Source organism: Physeter macrocephalus, chromosome 6 (assembly GCF_002837175.3).
Source record: "Physeter macrocephalus isolate SW-GA chromosome 6, ASM283717v5, whole genome shotgun sequence".
In the NCBI taxonomy this organism is placed as follows: domain Eukaryota; kingdom Metazoa; phylum Chordata; class Mammalia; order Artiodactyla; family Physeteridae; genus Physeter; species Physeter macrocephalus.
In genome coordinates, this window is record NC_041219.1 from 74,827,003 (window position 1) to 74,849,611 (window position 22,609).

A 22,609-nucleotide genomic window follows, 5' to 3' on the forward strand; every position below is an offset into this window, starting at 1 on the left:
CCCCGGTCCGGGAAGATCCCACATGCCGCGGAGCGGCTGGGCCCGTGAGCCATGGCCGCTGAGCCTGCGCGTCCGGAGCCTGTTCTCCGCAACGGGAGAGGCCACAACAGTGGGAGGCCCGCGTACCGCAAAAAAAAAAAAAAAAAAAAAAAAATTGCTGTCACATCAGCCGTGTTCTGGGCAGTAAGCATGTACAGTGTGTATTTTCTTGAAGTCTGAGGTTGTTTATTTGCTTTTTCAGTTGAACTCTGGGTGGCTCCATCTAACCATTTTGGACTCCACTGGCTTTTATTTCTGTTGTATTTGAATGAGGAATCAGGAAATTCTATTGGGATTACACATTATGTGATTAGGAACTATTTAAATGAGATACCAAGAGACACAGCACATATACTACTCTATTTCAAAACGACATTTTTATGTTGTCTGTGCTCTGTGAGCCTTTTCAATCTGTCTCCTTAATCACTTGTATATATTGCAATACAAGACGGTTGAGGAAAAAAATCTACACTTCCTTTCCCAATCTGTACTTCCTTTGGCATTTGTGCCATCCATAAATATGCCCAAATCTGATAAAAAGGGGGCAGAAGGGAGGAGAAAAAAGAGTAAGCGCTAGTCTAAGTAGAGCACTGGGCTGGCTGTTGTGGAGGTTACAAGATGATACCAGTTTGCAGGCTCTGCCTGGAAGCTTAGAGTAGCAGTAGGTGAACAAGCAAACCCACGAGAAGTTAATGAATTCAGAACGGAATGTGGTAAATCACCGATGAGCATGGCTAGTCAGTGCTGCAAGGGGAGGTCGTTGTGGACTCAGTGCTTAAGCTCTTGGGGGAAAAGAGAAAGGCTTCAAAGGGGAAGGGAAGATTTGTCCTGTGATTTGAAGACTTGAGTAGCAGGAATAGGCCGGTGGTGTAAGTTGCCCCTGCTGTCTCCCGTGTAAAGGCCGGCATTGGTAGTCCTGGATTTGGGACTTTGGGAGGAGAGGGCAGGAATGGAAGGACCTCGCAGGTCATTCCCGCTGATAGAGGCATTCAGGGAGAAAGAGCGATTTTGTGCCCAGCTCTCACAAAGCTTTGTGTGCCCAGGTGGGCATCCACTGTCAGTGACTATCAGTAGCCACTGTTCCTTTCGGGTCATTATTTTCTTCTTGATGAGTTGTTTTTCGTTCTTGTTGTTGTTTTGTATAAGAACCATGTTTCCTTCTCATATTTTCTATTAAGAGCAGTAACAGCTGTGCTGAATTCACTTCAGGTTCCTTGGATTAAAAACATATGCAATTTTTATTTACTCACAGCAGTTCAATTTTTACTCTTCTTTTTTTTTTGGTAGCGCCAGGTCTTTAGTTGAGGCAGGCAGCCTCCTTAGTTGCGGCTAGCCGGCTCCTTAGTTGTGGCATGTGGACTCTTCGTTGCAGCATGCATGTGGGATCTAGTTCCCTGGCCAGGGATTGAACCCGGGCCCCCTGCATTGGGAGCGTGAGTCTTAACCGCTGCGCCACCAGGGAAGTCCCTCACAGTAGTTCAGTTTTAAAGAGGGTCAGGCTTACCCATATCACTTCCTTTTTCAGACAAATGGACACCTCCCTGGGAGTGGAGATGTGTATCAAGAAAGGCTGGCACGTTTAGAAAATGATAAAGAATCTCTCGTTCTTCAGGCAAGTGATTTTTAAATGCTGTTTTTCCCTCATGACTTAACTTACAAAGACCGTTTTAAATTGGGATGGCAAGTTCAGATGCTCGCAGGAGCCAGACTGCTAATAGAAATAAGTGCAGTAGGCCATCTGTACACGTTCAGGAGAGGTGAGGACTGTGGCAGAACAAGCATACATGTGAACAACACGTCTCAGCCTCTGCTCTTCAAGGGCCAGTCTGATGACAGGCACAGTGTCATCTGATTTTCTGATGTGATCTGTTTTTTTTTTAACATATAGCAGAAATTCTGATTTTTATACTATATATGTGTGTCTATATATTCATACATCTATTCCATAAATATGAATAAGTATTTCTGAATCTGAATATATATTTAATTTTTCAATTTTAAAAATGATACCGTGGACCAAACAAAACACAAAGTGGGTAGTGGAGTCCTGTTTGTAGGCTAAATTAGAGTTTTCCTCTCCTTCATAATCTTTTAAATCCTTGGCACGTAGTTTTACTTTGGTATGTTGAGCTAAAAGAACTGAAGCATATTTACTAGGCTGGTGATCGTTGGGAGGAAAACTCAGGTTTGCAATAAGCACTGAGGATGAAGGACTAAGCCAGTGGCTCCTCTTGGACCTCTGAGCTACACCCTGGCTTTCGAACACATTCGTGGACGGTGTGATCATGAAAGATCTCACGGAATTTGGATTCCCTGGACTCTCTATTTGTCAAGCGTCAGATTTAAATAGTCCTTGATAACTTCTCTTTCAAACATTAACTTCATTTCCTCTCTTAATCTCTAATACCACCTCCTACCCCCACCATCCCTCAAAAAAGATAATTTCTGTATATGCTTTTTCTCTATAAAGTGTTGCATATCCCCTATCAGCCCTGACTTCCTTGAAAATTGAATAGCAGTCCTCAGACCAATAAGCCTCACATAAATAAGAGTGTGAAGGTCTGGTTTCTTATTAATTCTCAGATTTCTTTTTTTTACAGCCAAATGAGTGGTAACATCATCCCAGTTTTTGTTCTGTGTAGAGAAATAAAGTTGGCGGTAGGACCAAATTCTTCCTAATCCATTACAATGTTTTGCTCTAAATACAGGTAAGTGTGTTAACAGACCAGGTAGAGGCTCAGGGAGAAAAGATTCGCGATTTGGAGTTTTGCCTTGAAGAGCATAGAGAGAAGTTGAATGCCACAGAAGAAATGCTGCAACAGGTATGTTCAGAAGCTGGTACCGAGGTGGGGTTTTTCTGCTGGCCTGTTTGAGATGCTACATTTATATGTTGTGTTTGCTCTGATGCAGTGGTGAATTTCGTGATTCACTTAGCCTGGTTTATTTTACTTTTTTTCTTTTTGGCTTGCGCCGCTCGGCATGTGGGATCTTAGTTCCCCGACCAGGGATCAAACCCACGCCCCCTACAGTGGAAGCGTGGAGTCTTAACCACTGGACCACCAGGGAAGTCCCCTGGCTTAGTTTAAGCAAAAAACCTAGAGTACCAGGTCTCTAAACACATACACACAGTAGAAAGTGTTCACTGCAATTAGAGGCTGGAATAAAATATTAATAGGATTGTAGATAATTTTAAATTTCTCCTTTATGCTTTCATATGGTTTCCTAATTTCCAACCATGAATGTATATTTTATGATTAAGAAAAAAGATAAGTACCTTGTATGACTTATTGGAAAAATTTTATAATGTATGTGGGTACACACATGTGGTGCTCATCTATGAGAGGGCCTATAATACAGCAGGTAGAATACACATTGGAGCGAGACTGTTAAGGTTGAGTCTCTGCTTTGCCATTTCCTTGCTGTATGACTTTCTGCAAGTTCTTAACCTCTCTGTTCCTTAGCTTCCTTGCCTGTTGAATAAGAGTAATTCATGAATTATCCTATGAGTTTCTATCTCATAAGGCTGTTTTGAGGACTGAACCACTGAATACCTGTAAGAACAGTGCCTGGCACATAGCAAACGTAACAGCATCATCAGTGTTATCAGCAGGCTTAAGAATATATACGTTTAGATATGTGTGTATCAATATAATGCTTATTGAGCATTAGTTCGGCTCTTTGAAGGGTAACTAAAGCAAATAATTTTTTCCCAATGTATCTATTTAGTAATTGATCTTCACATCCTCTACTTAAGAGTTACTGCCTTGCAGTCATAAGTGAGACACATCCATATGCGGCTGTTTACAATAAAACAACTTTTAGATGTATCTCTTAAATTCTGATAGGAGCTTCTGAGCAGGACATCCTTAGAAACTCAGAAGTTGGACCTGATGGCTGAAATATCTAACTTGAAGTTAAAACTGACAGCTGTAGAGAAGGACAGATTGGATTACGAAGATAGATTCAGAGACACAGAAGTAAGTGATACCCTTCCCCTCTCTTTATATACATGTACATACGTATGCACATATATATGCGTTATATATATCTCACACACACGTATTCCTAGAACAAGTTGAAATTCCTTGGAGTTGTGAAGGAGAGGCAGTTAATTACTATGTTCCCTCATTATCCATGCTTCTTTTTCAGAATAAACTTACACTGACTTTTTAATCACTAAATGATAGTGGTAATTTTTATTTCGAGACTTTTGATATGAAATAGTAATCCTTTCACTTGCCTTTAGAAATACTTTTGACTTTCGGACATTTGGAGCTTCTGTCTGTCTGTCTAGCCATCCATGCATCCATCTGTCCATCTGTCCATCCGTACTGATTCTCTTCATTGTCGAAATAATGGGTTCAAATGCATGATTTTACTAGTAGTCCTTATTTAAGCACACCGATTACTTACTCTATAATAAGTAGATTTTTAAATGTGTATAGCAAACATGCTTTCATTATGTAATCATAAAAATCACAGGTTTTTAGAGGTCATTTAATTTGGCCTTCTACTTTTGGTCTAATCCACAGGTAAATCATTCCAGATAAATACAGCTCAGTATACTTTTGTGAAATTCAGGGTAGATTCTACAACTTGAAATACCCATTTTCCTTGGCTAAGCATGCTTTCTTGTTTGTTTGACCTAGTTTATTGTTAATCCAGGTTTTCTAATTTGTGAATTGCTTTTTCGTCAAGGGGGGAGTTCAGAGCACAACCATATGAAATCTCTTCATTTGAAAATAAATATAAAGAACTGTAGAAATTTTTTCTCTCCTAGGGCCATCTCTGCCTTTCTCTTTATTTTGTTTCCTCAGTTGGGGTATGGAGAGGTGTCATACTGAATTAAAAAAATGGGTACCAAGAAGGAGAGAGGAGAAATCATTTACTTACTTTCCCCCCTCTATCTTCATTTCAGATATTTGTTTTATGCTCACTACATGCCCTCACAATATGATATATATTATCCACATGTTATCCACTGTGTGAAAGTCCTTCATAGAGCTGAATTTAATAAGGTTTACTCCATTGCTGTTTTTAAAATTAAATTTTCTGTCGAAGATGTAACTGTAATGGAAAGTCTTGGTTATATGTATTACTTGCTCAGTAGCAAAAGGAAATCCCCAACTTAGCTCATGTTTTAATCTTAAAGCTCCTTGTCAGTCACCTGTATAAGTATGTTTTTCATTTAATTGAGACTGGGGCTTTTAAAACAAAACTTAGGAAGTTACCTACTTTCATGAAAATTCTAGCTTTTGTGCTTTCTTTAAAAATCTGTTTGGATATTTCCTCTTTTCCCTTCTGTCTTTCCCTGACTCCACAGCTGCTACAGAGCACATTGGTAGAATTCAGTCAACAGATGGATAACATGGCAGTGGAGCTAACTCTGGTGTCAGGAAAGAAGATTATAGTTTTGGGGCATTAAGAGGTGGCCTTATTATACACACAAAGTTTAGGGAAAGTCTTAACCGGCACAACTGTGGTTAATTTGGATATGAGATGTTAACCAAATGTTGGGACTAAATTGAAGTAGCTGTTTTAGGATTTTTTTTTTTTGTAAGACCCCAGAGCAATGTTTACATCTCTTGAGTTTGTCTGCATTTTTTTTTTTTTTTTTTTTTTTTTTTTTTTGTGGTTCTCCCGTTGCGGAGCACAGGCTCTGGACGCGCAGGCTCAGCGGCCATGGCTCCCGGGCCCAGCCGCTCCGCGGCATGTGGGATCCTCCCAGACCGGGGCGCGAACCCGGTTCCCCTGCATCGGCAGGCGGACGCGCAACCACTGCGCCACCAGGGAAGCCCTGCATTTTTTATAAATCCATTTTTTGGTGTTTCCTTGCTTCACTCGTGCATTCTCTCAATCATATGCAAGGTGATCTTATCAAACTTGTAGTAATCCCTGATAATTTTCTAATAAACATTCAACACTATTGTTAAAATGTAGCATGCACATACTCACAGATTATGGGATGTATGATAAACTTTGTTAAACATGAAAATAAAGTAGTCTTCAAAATTAAAACTAAAAAAATTAAAATTGAATATACTCATTTTCTTAGAATGAGCATAGAATGCTCGTTGTCTTAGAATTTTAGATTATTTGGAGATTAATTTCTAAGAAAACATTAGAGTGGGAGAAGAAGTATAGATACTTCCAAAAGACTGGGGTTAAAAGTCTTGAAACTTTGGATGATTGAGGGCTTGCCTGTCCCAGGAATTGCTGATAGATGTTTGGCATCGTTCAATGGTGCCCCCTTGTGGTAACAATACAGATATCAGAAATGAGTTTCTGTGGAGCCCTGAAGAGTTTTCTGGAAAGGAAAAGATAACAGGGATTTTCTTTTTAAAACAGTACTGAACTTCTGATAAGAAGTTAGTTGGAAATAATTTTTATTACATTTTTTAAAGTTTCATGTTAAGGAGCTACTTCCAGATTTTCCAGCTTGACTTTTCATGGGAAGATAGGGCTTCTTTCAGATTAGAAATTTATGTTCATATTTATAGTGTTGCCACAAAGGATGATTGGGTAGGGTTTTTTTTAGTAGAAAAATGACCTCAATTTATAATTCTATTTTCTTCATTGGTTTCTTCTTCTTTACAAATTGCCACTGTTTCTAAAGGAAGTGGTAAAATACAACAATCCAGTAGAATTCAAAGCTGTTTTTTACCAATAAGAAAGTGGGAAAATATATATAAGAAAGACCAGATTGATTAAGGAAGGCTACTAAGAATTCATATTATGCAAAGATGGTTAATAAATGGGAGATAAATAAATGGGAGAAACTGACTTTTTCTTTGAACTTGAATTCTGAACTTGTACATAAGGACTCACAACTAAAATGTTATTAAATGATGTCAAACAGTTATTTACCTCATTCATAAAAGGAGAAGATAGACATCCTCTTATTGAAACATTGTATTATTAGTAATTATAATTAATATTAATAAGTAATTATTATATAATACTAGGTAGTACTTTCCCCCTTTTACAAGAAACTACAATTTAAAAGCTTGTAGGTTTTCTGAGAAGCGTATTTCACAACAGCATCCTTTTTTCTAGCCCCTGTGAGATTGAATTCTTACACTTAGAAGTTTAGAATAATTCCTCAATAAAAAAAAGTTTTATTTCTTATTGCATTGTTCTATTTGTTTTTTACAGCATTATTGTGTAGTTCTTTTCCGTCTATGACTCTGTGGCTCAGGAATAAATGTCTTGAAAAGAAAGGAACAAAAACACGTAAACCATTGGTGGGGTCTTCATGCCTTGTGGTTAAAAAAAAAAAAAAGTCTTCACAGAGTATTTGAGCCCTTCTTTTGGATGAGTTGGTATTGTTTCACATTGTAATTTCCTTTTCCTATTCTCTGGGCTCTGGACAAAGATATGTCACTATTGCTCAGAATATTTAGACAAATTTTATAAGCAAATCAGTTTTTTTAAAAAAAAGTAGAAAAGTTGTATGCTTGTATTTGTATTATGAAAACATTAGGATTGCTTTCTTTTTCATTTTCAAAATATAAAATTATTATGATACTGAATATATTTGTAAATGATAGGGTCCTCATCTACCCTCAAGTTGTGAATCCTTGGTCTAAAGTGTTTAAATTTCATTTGATTCTCCAAGATTGGGCTGATGAACAGTCTGTTTTTTTGTAGAAAAATTAAGAAATCATAAAAATATTTTTATAAATATCCATATATCACTGAAAAGTCTCTAAAAGTAAATGACTTTACTAAAGAAAATTTCTCTGGTTTATTTTAAAAGATAAGAGTTCATATAGTGATTTTTAGTCTAGAAATATTTGCTCAATGGTAGTAAGTGATCAGCTACATTTCTTAAAATTTTAGTCACCTTTCATTTTCATAATCAATCCCATCATTTTAGGGCAGAGGCAATGTTTTCAATGGAAAGATGCTTTAATTCTCAAGGAGACACATTCATTTTCATTTGTCCGATCTCATTCATCCAGCTTTAACTCAGGAGCTATTGACTGAAGATTTCCAAGCTGCTATTTTGGTAGATAAGTGCGTTACTGCTTTCCTAATGTATTTCCTTGTCGCTTTTTGGACAGGGGCTAATGCAGGAGATCAATGATTTGAGGTTAAGAGTCAGTGAAATGGACAATGAAAGACTTCAGAATGAAAAAAAGCTGAAATCTACCAAAGTAAGTTCTCACAATGGCAAACATTTTTATATAAATGGCTCACTATCTACAATCAATAATATAAATAAAATACTTTTTCTACTTAGTATATGCTAGAGAAGGCATTTTACAAGGGAATGAAGTTTTTCCCCAAGCTGGAGACCATCTTGAATTTAAACACTACTGTTCTGAATAAGAATCAGGGTTTAACTAATCTGATAGAACATAACCTGTCATTTCTCTTAATTATCTAACCTCCTTTATAAACTGATACTGTTTTCTTGGTTACTTAGCTTGTCTTTTTCTATCTGTAGTTTTCTTTCACTCCTGTCTCTCTACCAGTCTTTAATGGCCAAACTTTCTAGCATGAAAATCAAGGTGGGTCAGATGCAGTATGAAAAGCAACGGATGGAACAAAAGTGGGAGTCCCTGAAGGTGTAGTAGACCTTGGGTAATGGGGTCCATGGCCTGTTGCTTTCTGGCTTGTGTTGTTTTGCTGTGATGGTGTTTTTAGTGGTGTGTGCATTCATTTTGTGTGTGTGTCACCTGTTCTTTAAAAATACGTTTAAAGCTGATTAGAGGGACAATACGATCCCTAATATTGTCTTCAGAAACATATGAAATAGTGGAAAACAATAAGCAGGTAAAATAAAAGTATTCGTTTATAAATTAAATCTCACTCTCTTGGACTATCTGAGATTCAAGCATGGTAAAATAATTGCAGCAATTCACCTGTGAAAGAACTCTGGTGTCAACAGTAGACACTGTCTCCTTCCTTCTTGACGATAAATGTGTATATCAGTTAACTCTGTCATGGCAGTGAGTAGAAGTTCCTGCTTAGAAGCACAGTGAAAACAGGCAGCACTTCTTGCCAGTGCTGCTGAAAATTCCTTGTCTTTGGTGTCCATTCCTACCAGAAACAAAAACTATAGGGCCCACTTCTTAGCTCCACTGGAGAGCTACGTCTTCTCGTAATACTAAACATAGTACGTCTCTTTAGAGACTGAAACTATATTAAGAAAAATAAAGGTGCACTGATTAGTGTTGTAAAGCTTTATTTCCTGGGTTAAATACAGCCAGCAAAACTTAAATTTGTCAAAGCTAATTCTTTACCAAAATGAAATGGAAACGAACATTAGTAAATAGATAGCACATTAGATTTGGGGTCTTAAATAGTTGTGTAGTTTAAAAAAAAAAGACTTAAAATCTGTTTTCTAAATCTCTTTTCTTCCATTGTTGTAGGAGATTCTATTCTTTTACCTTAGTGATGACGATGAATGATTTAGTCCCATGATTTGGTTAAAGTTGTTCATCACGTGCTACCTTACCCACTAATTAAGCTCTGTCTTGTCCAGGGAACATGAGTGCCATCTTGAAATGCTGAATAAATGTCAAGCAAGTCTAATATATTATTTTCCAATTTGCATTTTGTTTTGCTTGTATGACACTAAGCATCTAATTTGATTATCTTCCTTGATTAACTTGGTCAGATTTTTGACTTAACATAAGATTTAAACCTTAGGGCTGCCCTAGTCCTAATCACACTTTAAAAGATTTATTTTTAATTTGGTCACAAGGAAACTTGAAATAATTATACCATAATTATTATAAGTTGTACTTTTATTAATTGTCTTACTTCCTGCTTATCATTGCCACTGTCTGATTTCTGAAGTTTGCGTCTGAATTCTTGTAGTTTTTTTGTTTCATTCACAAAAACTAATTATTGACTTAAGAGTTAACAGACTCTCTGAATATCCCCTTTTAGTCATAATCTACTCTTTTTAAATGAATTTATCATTTGTAGGAGGAACTGGCATCTCTAAAAGAACAGCTGGAAGAGAAGGAATCTGAAGTAAAAAGACTACAAGAAAAATTGGTTTGCAAGTTGAAAGGAGAAGGAATTGAAATTCTTGATCGAGGTAAGAATATGTATTTAACATTTGTTCTCTTATTTTGCTAAAGTCGTCCAAGATCTGTAAAAGAAACTGATGTTAGATGGTGGGTACCATTAGCAGCTAAGAGAGAGAGGAGTAACAGAGGCCGTCTGGGCCCAGGACTGCAGGGACTCCTCCCAGCCTCTTTACTGTGCTTGGGCATCCGTTAACTTCCTCTTGAGCAGCTGGAGAAGGGCACCTCTGTACTTTAGTGGGACTTTATTTTAGATTACTACATGGTAAATTCCCATCATGTCCAAACTGCAATACAAGGAAGTGTCAAAAAGAATTAAAAGGAACCAAAACTATGTCCCAAGATTAGTCCCCTCTGAACTGAACTTGAGACAACAGAAAGTAAAGCATTTAGGAACCTTGCCTGCCTTTTTGAGAGGAGAGAGGGAAGGCTGTGTATCTTTGGAAAGTTAATGAACATTGCTTATCATGCATTGAGCCCTCAACCTTCTAGAAAGCAAAATAGGTTAATTCTGTTTTGGGAAAACTGTATGAATTTATCCAAAAAATTGTTTTCATAAGTTGAGGAGGTTTGTCCTGGACATGATATGGACTGTAATTTTTCATAATGTAGGTTATACCTGCTAGAAAATAACTTGAATGAAATGTGGGGTTTTAAAAAAATTATATTTGGAAATATATATGCCTGTAACATCTGACAACACTCGGTCAAATTTAACCTTTCTTTGTTATAACAAATGCTATGGCAAAAGCAACTTCTGACTCATTCAAAACAGAACAAATTCCAGTTAGTGTAGATTTGGTACATGTTTATCTATTGCTTTATCTATTTTGTCTGTTTTATCTATTATTGTCTGTACAATGAGGGGCTTGAATTAGATTACCTCCAAAGTCTTCTTGGCTCTAAAATACCCTGGCTTTATTTACCTGTAGGTATCACAATCCCCTATCCATCAGAAAACTCAGTTCCTCCAACACGGAGGGCAATGGATTTTTCCCCTCTATTTTGGCATGTGTAGAATGTATGTTCTTCAAGGACACTCACAGACAGGTCATGCTTTCAAGATTCTAAGGAAAAAAATGGAATCCTAGAGGCTATGTGGGCTAGAGGCTATGTTGGCTATGTTAGGGTAATGCTACCCAAAGTCGGATCTGAGGGCTAGCACTGGTCTGTGAACCACTTGTTAGCAGTACACAGCCAGGCATTAAGAGCAAGTGTTTAGAAACTTCATAGAATCTGATGTTGACATAACATCTACCTGCATGATCAGTGGACTCATCTTGGTGAACAGGAGATGGACCACTTCAGTGTTGTTGAACTTGAGCAGTGAGATGAATATGACATAAGCAATGTCCTAATCCCATTCAGGAGGGTCACATATCAGACTGTAATGGAAATGTAAAAAACAACCAATGCAACATAAGCTGGTTGTTCATCACAGTTGGTGTAAGAAGCACTTGTACTCTGAAGGCCCAATTTTAATACAAGAAAATCAAGGCTCAGAAAGATGAAGTAACGGAGGTAGTAACTCAGATTTACATCTTCTGATTAACTACATTAGGTTCTCTTTCTAACCTCACAGAGGGCATATTCTATTGTAGTATCAGTCCTAAAGTCATAAAATAATGCTTAATATTCAGTCTTTATGAGGTTAGAGTCTCTTTATTTTAGGTAAAAGGAGACCAAATAATAGTGCTTTTAAAATATTACTTATTGTTGTAATGTATGCTAACTTCCAATTCGATGGGTTTTCCTGCACAGATGAAAATTTTAAAAAGAAGCTCAAAGACAAAAGTAAGGTTTTTGGTGTATTTCCATCAGCCTTTACATTCACCAAAAGTACTACTTGGACTGTTCTTTGCATGTGTTTTTAAAACGTTTCTCTCCCCAAAGATGTAAAATTGCTTCATCAATAAGCTCCCCATTTCTTCAGAGTGTACAAAATAGAGGGCATATAAACAAACAATAAAACAAGGAGTAAAAGACCATTTTGCTTATTGTTCCTGGTTCAGCCCTCTTGCTCTTCAGGATATAGCAGAGCACCCAGAGTGGTGGAGGGGAGGAAGCGTTTTCTCCGTGGCCCAGGGGATACAGGGTCAGAGGAGAAAATAATGTTTATACTCCTATGAAAACCTACTGTTTTTACGGTTTACTACAGTTGAAGATTATTTTGAACTTTGCTTTTGTTTTGCAATGTTTTGTAGCCCACTTTTTCACTGAGATCTATATTAAGGGCTTCTATAAACATATCCTCTTGTGTTACAAAAGAAATTGTACCCAGGCTAACAGAGACTAGATTTAATGCAGTGTAAAGATAAAGCCTTAGTGGACTTTCCTCCAGACATTAAGTTCTTAAGGGAGTTTGCCATAAAAATAAAAAAAATTTAAAAAAAAGAAAAGCAGTTCCTAAACAGTATACCTTAATTGAAAGTATTGTATCAGAGCTGAATGATGCACCACCGTTTTAAAATTTACCTTCAGTAGTATTTTTTTGTCCTCAAAAGCAGACAAATTTAGCTGAACTTTTTCCTCTGTTTCAATTTTTTTAATTTGTGATTTCATTTTGGGTTGACTTTCCATATTTAAAATGTTTGGTTTTTTATTACTAAAGTAACATGCTTTTGTATTTGAATATCACATTTTAAGGAGAATCACTTACTTTGGCCTTTTAAAATAGTATTGTTTAATGGGCTTCCCTGGTGGCACGGTGGTTGAGAGTCCGCCTGCCGATGCAGGGGACACGGGTTCGTGCCCCGGTCCGGGAAGATCCCACATGCCGCAGAGCGGCTGGGCCCGTGAGCCATGGCCGCTGAGCCTGCGCGTCCGGAGCCTGTGCTCCGCAATGGGAGAGGCCACAACAGTGAGAGGCCCGCGTACTGCAAAAAAAAATTTTTTTTAATAGTATTGTTTAGAAACGTTTTAAAATAGTACTGGAAATGAAGTTTATAGATGAAGCAAAGTACTTGTTATCCTTCTGTATGGAACCTACAGCCAGCTTCTTAGCATGACACTCATGTAAATATCACGTTCCTTCAGGCTCTTACCGTTTGTGTCTCCATCTTGGTTATAACCGAACATCATTTTCTCTGCTTTTGTCATATATATACCATTCACTGCTTTCACCTGCTTTATAAGTTTCTTCTTCGAAAACTCTGTATTTTTATTGTTATAGCACTGAAATTTCATCTTCAGTGTTCTTATGAGGATTTTGTTCTTGCTTTGAGAGAGGGTAGTTGTTTTCTTTCTGGAATGATGACTATCAAGGTGAGTTAGAAAGTGTTCATTTTTCAGGTTTTCCCTAAAAGAGAATATGAATGGTAAATGTGCCTTTAAAAGAAAAAAGAAAGTGGAACAAATTATTAACATCTTTACCTTGCAACATTTCAATCTGAAGAGGCAGTAGCTTCTTGTTATTGTCACACAAGTTGACTAAACAGACTTCTGATTTGATGTTGTGATATTTCAGATATTGAAGTACAAAAAATGAAAAAGGCTGTGGAATCTTTGATGGCAGCAAATGAAGAAAAGGTAACTAGATGAAATTTAAGTGTTTATTTGGATGTGTAATAACGTCATTTTGATCATTCCATGCATTCCCATCAGATATCCCAGTTTGAAAGAACATTGCTTAAACACAGCTGACATTAAGGGGCAAGCATTCTCCCTTCCTGCCCAAGTGGTCCTGCTCTCGGGGGGCGGGTCATAGACGTACTTGTGCTACACAGACAGGAATGGAGACCAGAAGCACTGGCTCCACTGAGGATCTACCCCTCCCGCCCACTGCCTTGAATTTAGAAAATGTTCAGGTTATCAGATCAGCTCTTTATATTCAGGTGACAAATGAGACAAAGGATACAGGCCATAGTACATCCTTTCTGTGGTCCCTGGAAATTCTGGACTGCCCTATGAACTCTGAAGGCGGTAGCCATGGCAACTTTAGCTTCACGATCATGTTGATTTTCTTCTCTAGGAACATGTTATTTCCTTCACACTCCTGGCCTCTTTCACATCTGGGATTGTCTCTGCTCTCCTGATGGTGAGATACCAGGAAACAAAGCACAGGCCCCATGTAATCAAGGATGGCACTCGGCTTTGTTTTAGCTATGCTGACCTAATGCCAAGGTCTCCAAGAGGGCCTTTCCTCTGGCTGTTGCTTCTCCTTACTTCATCCTGCTAAGAGCAGGGATGCAGGGACCCTATTAAGGAAGCATGCTTCTTCTTGGCTTCCCTGACCAGCCATATTCCCAGCAGGCAGGTTCAGCTCCTGTCATCAGAACTGCTCTCCCCTCGTGTCCTTTAATGAATAGAACGAGGAGACATTTTCCCGCGAAAAGAGTAATTTCAAGGAAATAAAAACCAAGCAAATGCCAAAGAACTTTGTCTTGATCTTTTTCTCTCATCATAAGCTTCTTTCTCTAATTCTTTCTTGCCTACTCTGTTTGTTTATTTGTTTATTGCCTTTCATTCTTTTTGTTCTTTATTCAATGGAAATAAACTCTCCTACCCACCTACCCATACATAGGTTTCTTTTTGCTAGTCTTCCCCACATCAAATAAAAAGAAAAGTCATTAGCAAGCTGCCCACATAGATTTAATTTGAAAAAAAAAATCACTAAAATTCATTTTGTTTTAATTTCTCTCCCTCAAAGAGCAACAATAACAAATGAAACTCCCAATGTTGAATGAGGGCTTACTAGACGCTCAAACTTCTCTAGGAGCAGCAAGAGTGACATAACTTCTTGGTGGTTCCAAGAAGTCTTCAAAGAGGACATATTTGGGCAAATTCTGAGGGAGAGCAAAAGAGACATTCATCAGGAAAATGAAGGATTCTGGGCAAAGGATCCATGACTGAAAACATGTCTCAAAACCAAGGCTTGAAACAGCCAGTGCGTGCTGGGAAAGTTCTGGAGCAGGAGATACAGGTGGAGGAGTTGGGAATATGAGAGAGTGCTATGGTGAGGCTAATGGTTTAATGATTTGGGTTCTTAGCTTTAGACCTTGGACAGTGAGATAATTAAATTGCCATGTTAGAAAGCTAACTCCAGTGGCAGAATGGAAGCAAGAATAAGGGAGGGAGAATGAAGACAAAAGAATTAAGAGGCTGTTAAAATAGGTGAGAAATGAAGACGGGCTGAAATAAGGCAATGGCAGTGAAGTGGTAAGGAGGGAAGGGATTTTAGAGAAATTCACAGGTCGACAAGATTTTTAAATCTTTGGATTTGGGAGTAAGTTTCTGGTTTGAGCAGTGGGGTGAATGATGGTGCCCATAAAAGAGTTCAGGGAATCAGAGACCCAGATACTGGAGGCAAATAATGAGCTTCCTTTATTTTTTATTTTTTATTTTTTTTGAGCTTCATTTTAGATGTACTCAATTTGATGTGTTCATGGGACATTACAGGAGATTTCTCATAGAAAATTGGAAAATCAATCTAAATTTTAGGATTAATGTAGGATTATAGATTGGTGGGGAGAGAACCCCATCAATTTTAGGAGAAATGTAGAGTTGAAATATATAGATTGGTGGGGACAAAACTATAGTTCGTGTGTCAGTTTGCTTTTGCTCCATGATAAATCACATTTATTATTTCTCATACTTTTGTAGGTGGGCTAGATTACTCTTCTAGTCTGGGCTGGCTTTGCTGATCTCTACCATTAGCCGGTGGCTGGAATGGGGCTGGATGGTTTAAGATGGTATAACTCACATGTGTGGTGATTGACTGGTCTAGGTTGACCCCAGCTGGGTTGTCTCTTCTCCAAATGGTCTCTCATCCTCCAGTGGACTAGCCTATGCTTCTTCATGTAGTGGCCTCAGAGTTCCCTAGGGCAGCAAGAGAGGGCAAGCCCCAATGTGCAAATACTTTTCAAGCCTTTGCTTTGAACCACATTTGTTATATATCATTGGCCAAAGCAAGTCACATTGCCATGCCCCAAATCCATGTGGGGGAAGCTAGGGATCCCATTTTTATAATTTACCACACTGAGGGCCTGGGAAGAGAGAAGAGGGTAAAAGACAACACGTTGAAGCTCTAACACTTTATATTCTGGGTTGGGAAGATAGTGGGGGTTATGGAAGTAGAATGTTTATCTGGTCAAGGAATTAACAAATCAAAACAGAAGAAAAGAAAGAGTGGAGAGAAAAGTGAAAGAAGGAAAGAGTGGGGTCAATCAAGTGCCATCTAGAAGTCAAATTAGAAAAAGGATGAAAAGTGTCCATTGTTTTTAGTAAAGAGAAGGTCACTGAACGCTAATTGAAGCAGCTTTGGTGGAGTGTTTTGAGAAGGGAAAAGCCAGATGGTGATTAATGGCAGCTGGTAAAGATAGCAGGTGTAGATGTTTCTCTCAAGCTCTGACTTAGAGAGGAAAGTAAAGGAAGTTGATTTTTTTCTTGTTTTTTTTGGTTTTGTTTTGTATCTTATTACCTTGTTTTGTTTTTGTTTTTTAAAGATGGCAGCTGAAGGATAGGATCTCTAAATTTAGAGGTACTTTTTCTATGTCTCTGACGTATGTAGGCAAAATATTCTGGACATTACCAGTTTTAGTAAAGCTTAGAAGTATTCTTTGAATAATGTAAATAATTCATGTCTGCTTATTCTTTGTGTCACAATTACTTTCGTTGTTTTAAAATCATAATATTAAAGATGATAATGTATTTTATTAATAGGATCGGAAAATAGAAGACCTTCGACAGTGCCTGAACAGGTACAAGAAAATGCAAGATACAGTGGTACTGGCCCAAGGTAAAAAAGGTAGTGTAGCTCTAAAGACTTTTCTGCTTTACTTGATTTTTAAGTGGCTATGAACTTTTTTACATTTGGCCTCAATTTCTTTCATGAAGTATATCCATTATTTCAAGTTAGGTGGCTCATTTCCTTCATTCAGTGATGTTATTAGGCATCTGTTCTCTGCCAGAAAGTGTCGGCTGATGAGTACACTGTTGGTTGGTTGCCCAGAGAGAGCCTCTCCATGGAGTTGATTAGGTAACATTGCAAAGAGAAAGAAGGACAGCACCTGCAAGAGCCTTGGGGAAAGAAGACCTTGGTGTGTTTATTAAGAAACAAAAGGAGACCAGTGTACCTAGAAGGTAGTGAGCAGGGGGGAGAGTGAGACAAGATGAGATAATAGAGGTGAGCACGGCCGGGTCATGCAAAGTGAGGAGTTCAGCTCTTATTCGAACCCAGAGGGATCCACTGAATGGTCTGAACAAGTCAACCGCATGATCTTTGTGACAAATGGACCATCGTGGACTATGGACCGCTGGGACTATTCCAACAGTGTTGGAAGGAAGGGAAGTCAGTCAGGGGGCCCTTGCAGTATTGCAGTGAGAAGATCTGATGGTGCTGATTAGAAATGTAATTTGGTGTTAGAATCAACTCAATAGTGTGATGAATTAGATTAGGAGAGTGAAGAAGAAGAAGGCATCAAGAAAGATCAACATTTCTGACTAAAGCAACTAGCAGATGATGGTTCCATTTACCAAGAGGGGGAAGCCAGCCTAGAGAAGGAACATGGAAGTGGTTGAGGAGGATTGTGTTCAGCTTTGAATGTGTTTTTTAAAAATCTGTAAAACATCTAGGTAAAGATAGTATGCATTTTGTTGTATTTATTATTATTTTATCTGCTGATGGGCCAGTTGGCCATCCACAAATGTGGCAAAGCTTTGGGGGTCATTCAAAACACACAAAAATGTGAAAAACTTTGTAAGTTCTCTTGTTCATTAGCACTGCCTAGTTGGGGTTATTTGCTTTGAAAGTAAGCGCTGGCTACCAAATGTAAAATAGATAGCTAGTGGGAAGCAGCCACATAGCACAGGGAGATCAGCTTGGTGCTTTGTGACCACCTAGAGGGGTGGGATAGGGAGGGTGGGAGGGAGACGCAAGAGGGAGGGGATATGGGGATGTATGTATATGTACAGCTGATTCACTTTGTTATAAAGCAGAAACTGACACACCATTGTAAAGCAATTATACTCTAATAAAGATGGTTAAAAAAAAGGAAATTACCTAGAATTACACATATCAGTAGCTATTAAAAAAAAAAAGTAAGTGCTGGAAATAAATAAGTCTTTTGGAAGGTACTCATGGGGACACTCGGATTTTGAAATTTTAATCTTGATGGGTTCACAAAGAAAGAAAATGCTGCTTTAGACCAGGATCTTTTAAAAAAATGTATCTTCATCTTTTTGTCCAGAAGGCCTATTGTTAAGACTTCATAAATATCTGAATGAGCAAATGAACCTCTAATTATCATTGTAGACTTATGACAATTCTTACCACTCACCATTTTCTAAACCTTCACAGGAGTCTCTCTTCTAAGGAATATTGCAAATTCTCAAGTAATTAATTTTTACATAGTCATAGCATTTAAAACATTGTTTGATTTTATAGAATCTCAACACTATACTTCTAATATTTAAAAATCAAGGAAGAGCAGATTGATTTCTGTAATTAGACTACATTGTAAGCCACTTGGAAAACAGATAAAAAGGGTAAAAAATCAGTCAAAATTGCACTGGCATGATAATTGCTGACATTTTCATGTAATTCTTTCTGGCCTTTTTTTTTTTCTATGCATATAAATATATAATTAAAAGAGATAGTTTTTGTTTTTTTTTTTTTTTGTGTGGTATGCGGGCCTCCCTCTGCTGCGGCCTCTCCCGTTGCGGAGCACAGGCTCCGGACGCGCAGGCTCAGCGGCCATGGCTCACGGGCCCAGCCGCTCCGCGGCATGTGGGATCTTCCCGGACCGGGGCGCGAACCCGGTTCCCCTGCATCGGCAGGCGGACGCGCAACCACTGCGCCACCAGGGAAGCCCAAAGAGATAGTTTTTAACCGAGTACAGCAGGATAGATGTTTATAAACCATTGAAAATTATGTCCTGTTCTATTGAAGAGTTATGTAAACAGTGATTTCTCACTAGGATTTATATTTATTTAGAGAATCCTCAGGGAATTTTAAGAATACCTAAATTCTAATAAAATTAGAGTAAAAATCTAATAAAAACCTGAATTAAGAAGCTGTGTCTAGTTAGTATCTTTAAACAAGTATATGATTTGCCATTTTGTATTATTCAGAGAATAGTTGGAAGGACCATTCTGTTTGTAAAAAAAAGAATATCTGGCACTGTTGTTCATCACTTAATCCTTTTCATTTCTAGAGATGTAAAAAAATTCTCAAAGCAAACTAGCTGGTTTGCTGGTTATGTGGTTCCTTTTCTGCATTAGACCATTCTTTCTACTTTAAAATGAAATCCCCTCTTAAGAGGGATCAAAGGGTCATCTAGTTTTTCTTCTTTTCCTTTTTTCCTTTCTACGTTTTTTTCAAGAGCACAGGAGCGATGAAAATGGAGTTGTCTAAATGGTGACTTCGTTGCTGTTCAGAATCAGTTTTGTTGTACCACTGGTATTCCTCAGCTGGGTTATTTCTGAACTGAAATTTATAAAGCCCCAAATGTTGACACAGAATTACAGGAGGGTTGTTGGACTAAGTTAACTTTTAACATCAATGCTGTGAGTCTATGATTGTGTCTGTTAAACCACTAGTAATTAATACCTCTGCTAACACCACTACTGGATACTCATGTGGCCCAAGAGTCCCTGGGCCTTAGATGCTCACAGTTAAGATGCTGTTTCCTAGGTCCCACGTTGTTGTTTTTCAAGTGATGTCAGGAGTTGACTCTTTGATTTTTAAGGATCAGAAAATTTTTTATATTCAAGATAACTGGGATTCTTATCTTCCTCCAAAAGTAAAAAATGAAAAGCTGCTGGTGTCCACTTTCCGCTTTGTCTTTGCTTAGGCCAAGATGGCGACTTTGAAGACCTGCTCCCTTCCAGTTCCTTCTCCACTTTGCTGGACGCACAGGGCTTTAGCGATCTGGAGAAAAACCTGTCATCTACGCCGGTAATGGGATCTCCCAGTCATGACCCATTTAACACAAGCGCTCCAGAAGAGGTATTTATAGACTCAATAGTTTCTTCATGTTAAAGAGACTCTGTTATTGAAAGTTAAAGTGCCATTGATAACATCAAAGACATGGGTTCTTTTCTCAGTTGGATTACTGACTTGCTTTGTCCTGGCAATTATTGTGACCTCCGGGTCTTTATTTGAAATGTGTGGTTTTTCCCTCTATTAATAAATAACACTTGGGCAATGTCAAAACCACTTATGTAATTCAGGAAAGACATATGAATCCCTTGGAGATGGATGTCATCTTCAGTACTAGATTATAATCTACTTCCTAAAGAATAAGTAGGGAATAAGTAAAGTGGGGGTAAAGTGAGATTATGTAAATTTATTTTAGTCACTTGTGATGGTAACTGTGAAAGATGATGGACTTCAGTTAACATGCTGGGGATTGTGGAGCCATGTATTGCTTGGGGGTACCCAAACCTGAGGTCAGCAAGTGAACTGATCTACAAGCGTAGTTATGGCAAAACAATAAGAAGCAAATTGCCCTGGCAGGTAACACATTGATTGATTGATTTCTTGGTAAATATGGCGTCATCTGCATGGAGGATCTGATTTACGGGATCTGTAGTGTTGAAAAATGCTTCAAAGAAGCAAACGCCTTCCTATGGCCCTTCAAATTATCTTCATGAGGTGGAGTGAAGAAAAAGACCACCCACTTTTTAGAAGGTAGAGATGTTGGCAATAGGGTAGACCAGATCAACACGTCTATTAGAAGGATGAACTAAGATGTCTACCATGATTATTTTTGTAATCTGGTCAGTTAATAAACAGTGACTGCTTTCAGTTTTTTTAAAAAAAATATCACGGAAGAAAATTTCCCCCTGACGTTGTTAAACTTGAAAAAAGCAACTAGAGGGACTTCCCTGGTGGCAGTGGTTAAGAATCTGCCTGTCAGCGCAGGGGACATGGGTTCAAGACCTAGTCTGGGAAGATCCAACATGCCACGGAGCAGCTAAGCCTGTGCGCCACAACTACTGAGCCTACTCCACTCCATTAGATAAAAGCATATCCGCAAATATCTTCCCAAAAAGCCCTTTACTGCCTTAGGTTCCCTGTAAGGCCACTATGGGATATCCCTTTGTTTTTAGAGTTTTTGATCTTTTTGAAAGGTTCAATGAGACAGCACCACCTTGAATTTTCCTGTCTTCACAAAGCTACACCTGTGGCTTCATCTTAAGACTGTTTTCCTGACAGCACCTGTGCTTGATCTTTGCCCTGAAACCTTTCCTTAATTTTAATATGTAATGTTCCATCTAGGGAGACTAGGAATGAGAAACAGTTTAATTTTTCAAGTAAATAATCTTGGCTCCTTTATATTTAACAGTTGCTTCTTTGGTCACCTCTCTTCTAACATTTTATTGTAAGTAGCGAGAAGAAATCAAATGGCATCTTTACTTTTTATATCTGTTGCTCATAATTACATAATGAGAATATGAAATTTGAATTGAATGAAAGTGAATTCAAGGAGAAAACAGCATTTCTTTTTTTAAATGTAAGAGAGAGCTAAAATATGCCGTTACAAGGAATTAGTGGGAAGGGGAATTGGATGAAGATTGTCAAAAAGTATGGACTTCTGGCTATAACTAAGTACTGAGGATGTAAAGTACAGCATGGTGACTACAGTTAACTTTGCTATATTGTATATTTGACAGCTGCTGCTAAGAGAGTAGATCCTAAAAGTTCTCATCACGAGGAAAAATGTTTTTCTTTCTGGTATCTATATGAGGTGATAGATGTTAGCTTAACTAAACTGTGATAATCATATCACAGTGTAGGTATGTCAAGTTGTTATCCTGTACACCTAAAACTTATACAGTGGCTATATGTCAATTATATCTCAATGAAATGGAAAGGAAAAAAACCCAAGGAATCAGTTAAGGAATAAGAGCTATTTTAGAGGGAAAAATCCCCTTATTTTTTTTTTTAACATCTTTATTGGAGTATAATTGCTTTACAATGGTGTGTTAGTTTCTGCTGTATAACAAAGTGAATCAGCTATACATATACATACATCCGCATATCTCCTCCCTCTTGCGTCTCTCTCCCACCCTCCCTATCACAACCCTCTAGGTGGACACAAAGCACCAAGCTGATCTCCCTGTGCTATGTGGCTGCTTCCCACTAGCTATCTATTTTACATTTGGTGGTGTATATATGTCAATGCCGCTCTCTCACATTGTCCCAGCTTACCCTTTTCACTCCCTGTGTCCTCAAGTCCATTCTCTACGTCTGTGTCTTTATTCCTGTCCTTCAGCTAAGTTCTTCAGAAACATTTTTTTTTTAAGGTTCCATATATATGTGTTAGCATACGGTATTTGTTTTTCTCTTTCTGACTTACTTCACTCTGTATGACAGACTCTAGGTCCATCCACCTCACTACAAATAACTCAATTTCATTTCTTTTTATGGCTGAGTAATATTCCATTGTATATATGTGCCACATCTTCTTTATCCATCCATCTGTTGATGGACACTTAGGTTGCTTCCATGTCCTGGCTATTGTAAATAGAGCTGCAATGAACACTGTGGTACATGACTCTCTTTGAATTATGGTTTTCTC

At 38.1% G+C, this 22,609-nt stretch overlaps 1 protein-coding gene across 13 annotated transcripts in view; it reads left to right on the forward strand.

Annotated features, from left to right (window-relative positions):
- PPFIBP1 (PPFIA binding protein 1) overlaps positions 1–22,609 on the forward strand; it is a 189,179-nt gene that overhangs the window by 137,037 nt on the left and 29,533 nt on the right. For 6 of the 13 annotated variants that reach the window (XM_028491124.2, XM_028491130.2, XM_055085534.1 and 3 more), the window contains 10 exons: positions 1,565–1,651; positions 2,748–2,861; positions 3,885–4,016; positions 8,106–8,198; positions 8,520–8,612; positions 9,982–10,096; positions 11,847–11,879; positions 13,552–13,613; positions 16,746–16,830; positions 19,877–20,031. In XM_028491124.2, coding sequence (XP_028346925.1) covers positions 1,565–1,651; positions 2,748–2,861; positions 3,885–4,016; positions 8,106–8,198; positions 8,520–8,612; positions 9,982–10,096; positions 11,847–11,879; positions 13,552–13,613; positions 16,746–16,830; positions 19,877–20,031 — 969 coding nt within the window. The remainder of the gene's footprint in view (positions 1–1,564; positions 1,652–2,747; positions 2,862–3,884; positions 4,017–8,105; positions 8,199–8,519; positions 8,613–9,981; positions 10,097–11,846; positions 11,880–13,551; positions 13,614–16,745; positions 16,831–19,876; positions 20,032–22,609) is intronic. The other 7 variants (XM_028491127.2, XM_028491129.2, XM_028491125.2 and 4 more) reach the window with 6 other exon arrangements.